We start from the raw sequence: 7,500 nt of genomic DNA on the forward strand, positions 1-7,500 counted from the left end.
AGTAGTTGGTGGTCTAGTTACCCCAGGATAGGTGACTGCACCCTGGATACAGAGCACCGTGAGCTGCCGGTCATGGTGCTCCGTCAGGTCAGCAGTAGTTGGTGGTCTAGTTACCCCAGAATAGGTGACTGTGTGCTGGATACAGAGCACCGTGAGCTGCCGGTCGTGGTGCTCCATCATGTCAGCGGTAGTTGGTGGTCAGTTAAACTTCTCATCTCCAGTCCTCTCTGTATTTGTGAGAAGTGGCGCTGTCCTGAGTTGAAACTTTACGGCTTTATTATCGAGTTAATAGTGTGTTTGTATCGGCCGCTGTCCGTTTCCTAAGGTTCTGAAATGCAAACTTTTTTTGACTACTTTTTTTTAAGGTTAAGCTGAGAGGAAGAGTTACCTTGAGCTGCTGCAGCACCTGATAGGCCAGCAGCTCCTGTCTCAGGTCGTCTCCACATTTAACGATCACAGACAGCAGCCGCCAGTGGGGGAGGTGACCGTATGGAGAGCCTTCCCTGATCCTCCTGCACGCACACACACACACACACACACACACACACACACACACACACACACACACACACACACACACACACACACACACACACACACACACACACACACACACACACACACACACACACACACACACACACACACAGCCCCACACACACACACACACACAGCCCCACACACACACACACACACACACACACACACACACTACAGTTAGCAGAATATACACATTCAGTCAGAATATATATATTCAGTCAGAGTAAGTTCGGAAACACACAAACATACCATCCAGTCAGATAGAAATAAAAACATTCAAAACTTTCTCAACACTTGTTTTTGATGCTGGTTCCAGGACACACACACACACACACACACACACACACACACACACACACACACACACACACACACACACACACACACACACACACACACACACACACACAGAAACACACAAACACATCCACACACAGACACACACAGACACAGACACACAGACACACACACACACACAGAAACACACAAACACATCCACACACAGACACACACAGACACAGACACACACAGACACACACACACACACACACACACACACACACACACACACAGAGACACATCCTGGAGGGACTGTGTGTGTGTGTGTCTCTCAGTGTGTGTGTGTGTGTGTGTGTGTGTCTCTCAGTGTGTGTGTGTGTGTGTGTGTGTGTCTCAGTGTGTGTGTGTGTCTCTGTGTGGATGTGTTTGTGTGTGTGTGTGTGTGTCGTCTCTCTCTCTGTGTGTGTGTCTTTCTCTGTGTGTGTGTGTGTGTCGTCTCTCTCTCTGTGTGTGTGTCTTTCTCTGTGTGTGTGTGTGTGTCACTGAAGTCATTCTTAAAAAAGGAAGATGTGTTCGGAGTTTCTTTAAAGAAACATATATTCCCCGTTGAGGATCTAGAGGACTGGGGGAGGATCTAGAGGACTGGGGGAAGATCTAGAGGACTGTGGGAGGATGTAGAGGACTGTGGGAGGATGTAGGGGACTGTGGGAGGATGTAGAGGACTGTGGGAGGATGTAGAGAGGACTGGGGAGGATGTAGAGGACTGGGGGGGGATGTAGAGGACTGTGGAGGATGTAGAGGACTGGGGGAAGATCTAGAGGACTGTGGGAGGATGTAGAGGACTGGGGGAGGATGTAGAGGACTGGGGGAGGATGTAGAGGACTGTGGGAGGATGTAGAGGACTGGGGAAGATCTAGAGGGACTGGGGGGAGGATGTAGAGGACTGGGGGAGGATGTAGAGGACTGGGGGGGAGGATCTAGAGGACTGGGGGAAGATCTAGAGGACTGTGGGAGGATCTAGAGGACTGGGGGAGGATGTAGAGGACTGTGGGAGGATGTAGAGGACTGGGGGAGGATGTAGAGGACTGGGGGAGGATCTAGAGGACTGGGGGAGGATGTAGAGGACTGTGGGAGGATGTAGAGGACTGTGGGAGGATGTAGAGGACTGTGGGAGGATGTAGAGGACTGGGGGAGGATCTAGAGGACTGGGGGAAGATCTAGAGGACTGTGGGAGGATGTAGAGGACTGGGGGAGGATGTAGAGGACTGTGGGAGGATGTAGAGGACTGTGGGAGGATGTAGAGGACTGTGGGAGGATGTAGAGGACTGTGGGAGGATGTAGAGGACTGTGGGAGGATGTAGAGGACTGTGGGAGGATGTAGAGGACCTGGGGAGGATCTAGAGGACTGTGGGAGGATGTAGAGGACTGGGGGGGATGTAGAGGACTGGGGGAGGATCTAGAAGGACTGGGGGAAGATGTAGAGGACTGTGGGAGGGATGTAGAGGACTGGGGGGGATCTAGAGGACTGGGGGAGGATGTAGAGAGGACTGTGGGAGGATGTAGAGGACTGTGGGGGAGGATGTAAGAGGACCTGTGGGAGGATGTAGAGGACTGGGGGAGGATGTAGAGGACTGTGGGGAGGATCTAGAGGACTGTGGGAGGATCTAGAGGACTGTGGGAGGATCTAGAGGACTGTGGGAGGATGTAGAGGACTGTGGGAGGATGTAGAGGACTGTGGGAGGATCTAGAGGACTGTGGGAGGATCTAGAGGACTGTGGGAGGATGTAGAGGACTGGGGGAGGATGTAGAGGACTGTGGGAGGATGTAGAGGACTGTGGGAGGGTGTAGAGGGACTGTGGGAGGATGTAGAGGACTGTGGGAGGATAGAGAGGACTGGGGGAGGATGTCAGAAGAGGACTGTGGGAGAGGTCTAGGAGTGCAGAGGACTGTGGGAGGATGTAGAAGAGGAGACTGTGGGGAGGATCTAGAAGGACTGTGGGAGGATGTAGAGGACTGTGGGAGGATCTAGAGGGACTGTGGGAGGATATAGGACTGTGGGAGGACTGGACTGTGGGAGGATGCTAAAGAGGACTGTGGGAGGATGTAGAGGACTGTGGGAGGATGTAGAGGACTGTGGGAGGATGTAGAGGACTGTGGAGGATTGAGGGACTGTGGGAGGATGTAGAGGACTGTGGGAGGATGTAGAGGACTGTGAGGAGGATGTGAGGACTGTGGGAGGATGTAGAGGACTGGGGGGAGGATGTAGAGGGACTGTGGGGAGGATGAGAGGACTGTAGAGGAGGATGTAGAGGACTGTGGGAGGATGTAGAAGGACTGGGGGAGGATGTAGAGAAGGACTGGGGGAGGATGTAGAGGTGGGGAGGATGTGGAGGACTGTGGGGAGGTAGAGGACTGGGGGAGGATGTAGAGGACTGTGGGGAGGATGTAGAGGACTGGGGGAGGGATGGAGAGGACTGGGGGGAGGATGTAGAGGACTGGGGAGGATGTAGAGGACTGGGGGAGGGATGTAGAGGGACTGGGGGAGGATGTAGAGGACTGGGGGAGGATCTAGAGGACTGTGGGAGGATGTAGAGGACTGGGGGGGAGGATGTAGGAGGGACTGTGGGAGGGGTAGAGGATGTGGAGGACGTAGAGGACTGGGGGAGGATGTAGAGGACTGGGGGAGGATGTAGAGGACTGGGGGAGGATGTAGAGGGACTGGGGAGGATGTAGAGGACTGGGGGAGGATGTAGAGGACTGTGGGAGGATGTAGAGGACTGGGGGAGGATCTAGAGGACTGTGGGAGGATCTAGAGGACTGTGGGAGGATGTAGAGGACTGGGGGAGGATCTAGAGGACTGGGGGAGGATGTAGAGGACTGGGGGAGGATGTAGAGGACTGTGGGAGGATGTAGAGGACTGTGGGAGGATGTAGAGGACTGTGGGAGGATGTAGAGGACTGGGGGAGGATGTAGAGGACTGGGGGAGGATCTAGAGGACTGGGGGAGGATCTAGAGGACTGTGGGAGGGTCTAGAGGACTGTGGGAGGATGTAGAGGACTGGGGGAGGATGTAGAGGACTGGGGGAGGATCTAGAGGACTGTGGGAGGGTCTAGAGGACTGTGGGAAGGGTCCTAGGGTCACTCACCGGACCTTCTCCTCCCAGGGCTCCTTGAGGGCCACGGCCGAGGGGTCCTCGGGGTCCCGTCTAAACGTGGTGGGGGCCTGGGCCAGCTGCTCCGACAGACGCCGCCTGCAACACGCAAACATCACACAGTCATCCAGGGGAACTCAAATTAAACTAAAATTGTCAAAAACATCAAGAAAAGTGGCATAAATGTCTAAAAAGTGGACAAATGACAGAAAAAGTCGAAAAGTAACGAAATCATCGTAATTAACTGCCGAAGATCTTTCTGTCAACACATAACTTCATGTAATATTGTATGTGGAGTTTTCTTTTGCAGGGTGCAAATGTTCCACCAGAACCAGAACCAGAACCAGAACCAGAACCAGAACCAGGACAAGGACAAGGACAAGGACAAGGACAAGGACAAGGACCAGGACCAGGACAAGGACAAGGACAAGGACCAGCACCTTCCTGAGACTGTTTGTACAGACCTGATGTCTCCGGCAGCGATGAACACCGGCTCTTTGCTCTCCAGACTCGTGATGCTGTCCACTGAGAACTGACTGATGTTATCACAGCTGTTGGTGTGGATCTCTGGGAGCTGTAGGACAGACAGACAGACAGACAGACAGACAGACAGACAGGCAGACAGACAGACAGGCAGGCAGAGAGACAGACAGATAGGCAGAGAGACGGACAGAGAGACAGACAGAGACAGTATTAATCAGTCAGCGTCCACTAAAAGTTCTGCTGTTGCTGCTGACAGACTCAGATTATTATTCTAAGAGTCTGACAACATTATGGGATGGATCCCTACAGAGATAGACCTTTTAGTTAAAGAGTAAGATCCTTTTAGTTTAACATGAAACAGCCCCGAAATCACCATCACCAAACTCCACCAGACTCCATGTAAATAATCAGGACTTTTAGCGTGTATAGAGCCAGCATATCTCCACCAGACTCCATGTAAATAACCTGACTTTTAGCGTTATAGAGTCAGCATATCTCCACCAGACTCCATGTAAATAATCAGGACTTTTAGCGTGTATAGAGCCAGCATATCTCCACCAGACTCCAAGTAAATAATCAGGACTTTCAGCGTTATAGAGCCAGCATATCTCCACCAGACTCCATGTAAATAATCAGGACTTTTAGCGTTTTATAGAGTCAGCATATCTCCACCAGACTCCATGTAAATAATCAGGACTTTTACGCTGTATAGAGTCAGCATATCTCCACCAGACTCCATGTAAATAATCAGGACTTTTAGCGTGTATAGAGCCAGCATATCTCCACCAGACTCCATGTAAATAATCAGGACTTTTAGCGTGTATAGAGCCAGCATATCTCCACCAGACTCCATGTAAATAATCAGGACTTTTAGTGTGTATAGAGTCAGCATATCTCCACCAGACTCCATGTAAATAATCAGGACTTTTAGCATGTATAGAGTCAGCATATCTCCACCAGACTCCATGTAAATAATCAGGACTTTTAGCGTTTATAGAGTCAGCATATCTCCACCAGACTCCATGTAAATAATCAGGACTTTCAGCGTGTATAGAGCCAGCATATCTCCACCAGACTCCATGTAAATAATCAGGACTTTTAGCGTTTATAGAGTCAGCATATCTCCACCAGACTCCATGTAAATAATCAGGACTTTTAGCGTGTATAGAGTCAGCATATCTCCACCAGACTCCATGTAAATAATCAGGACTTTTAGCGTGTATAGAGCCAGCATATCTCCACCAGACTCCATGTAAATAATCAGGACTTTTAGCGTGTATAGAGCCAGCATATCTCCACCAGACTCCATGTAAATAATCAGGACTTTTAGTGTGTATAGAGTCAGCATATCTCCACCAGACTCCATGTAAATAATCAGGACTTTTAGCATGTATAGAGTCAGCATATCTCCACCAGACTCCATGTAAATAATCAGGACTTTTAGCATGTATAGAGTCAGCATATCTCCACCAGACTCCATGTAAATAATCAGGACTTTTAGCATGTATAGAGTCAGCATATCTCCACCAGACTCCATGTAAATAATCAGGACTTTTAGCATGTATAGAGACAGCATATTTCCACCAGACTCCATGTAAATAATCAGGACTTTTAGCGGTGTGTTATGAGCCAGCATATTTCCACCAGACTCCATGTAAATAATCAGGACTTTCAGCGTGTATAGAGCCAGCATATCTCCACCAGACTCCATGTAAATTATCAGGACTTTTAGCGTTATAGAGCCAGCATATCTCCACCAGACTCCATGTAAATAATCAGGACTTTTAGCATGTATAGAGTCACCATATCTCCACCAGACTCCATGTAAATAATCAGGACTTTTAGCATGTATAGAGACAGCATATCTCCACCAGAGTCCATGTAAATAATCAGGACTTTTAGTACGTAGAGCCAGCATATCTCCACCAGACTCCATGTAAATAATCAGGACTTTTAGCATGTATAGAGTCAGCATATCTCCACCAGACTCCATGTAAATAATCAGGATTTTAGCGTTTATAGAGCCAGCATATCTCCACCAGACTCCATGTAAATAATCAGGACTTTTAGTAGGCCAGAGTATACCACCAGACTCCATGTAAATAATCAGGACTGTGGAGACACTATCTCCACCACCCATGTAAATAATCAGGACTTTTAGCGTGTATAGAGCTCAGCATATCTCCACCGACTCCATGTAAATAATCATTTAAGTTTTTCTTATCTCTGGACTCCTATGATGATCGGATTTTAGCGTGTATAGAGCCACATATCTCCACCAACCCATGTATGATATAGGTGGAATCTACTCTGTTATTCTAGTTATTATATATATCACCCTCAGTATTTTTAAGGTGTGTGAGTTATATTATGAGGTGTTGATGATGTTTTGTGTGTTTTTTTGTGTTGTGGTGTTGTTTGTTTTTTTTTTATTTGGTTTTTGGTGGTTTTTATTGTGTGTTATTTGTGTGTGTGTGTATATTTGTTTGTATGTGTGTTTGTATTTTTGTAATTGTTTTGTTTTTTGGTGTTTTTTTATGGTTTATTTGTTGTTGTGTTATTTTTTTGTTGATTGGTATTTTTTATGTTGTTTATTTGTGTTTTATATTTGTGTTTTGTTTGGTTTTTATGTGATTTTTGTTTTGTTGTGATGGTTTTTGGTGTTGTTTGTTTAGGTGTAGGGGTATATTGGTTTTTTGTTTTTTTGTTTTTTTTGTGTTGTTGTTGTTTTGTTTATTGATTTGTTGGGATTGTGTGTGGTTTTTTTTGTTGTATTGTTTAGTGTGTGTTTGTTTTGGTTTTTGTTTGTTGGTATTGTTGTTGTTATTATTTGTGTGTGTGGTGTTTGTGTGTTGTTGATGTGGTTGTGTATTTGTGTATGTATGTGTTGTTTGTGTTTGGTATATTGTGTTGTGTATTGTTTATTTTGTGTGTTGTTATGGTTTTGTGTGTGTTTGTGGTGTTGTGTGTTTGTTTTGTTTTGTGTGTTGTGTATATTTTGTTGGATTGTTGTTTGTTTTGTTATTGTTATTATTGTGTGTGTTCTG

The 7,500-nt window shown here is 47.3% G+C and overlaps 1 protein-coding gene across 1 annotated transcript in view; it reads right to left on the reverse strand.

Moving 5' to 3' along the window:
• LOC120562507 (phosphatidylinositol 4-kinase beta-like) overlaps positions 1-7,500 on the reverse strand; it is a gene marked incomplete in the record, with an annotated part of 334,834 nt that overhangs the window by 5,428 nt on the left and 321,906 nt on the right. The window contains 3 exon segments of the mRNA XM_039806214.1: positions 389-512; positions 3,965-4,069; positions 4,435-4,544. Coding sequence (XP_039662148.1) covers positions 389-512; positions 3,965-4,069; positions 4,435-4,544 — 339 coding nt within the window.

Source organism: Perca fluviatilis, chromosome 7 (genome assembly GCF_010015445.1).
Source record: "Perca fluviatilis chromosome 7, GENO_Pfluv_1.0, whole genome shotgun sequence".
Classification (NCBI taxonomy): Eukaryota; Metazoa; Chordata; class Actinopteri; order Perciformes; family Percidae; genus Perca; species Perca fluviatilis.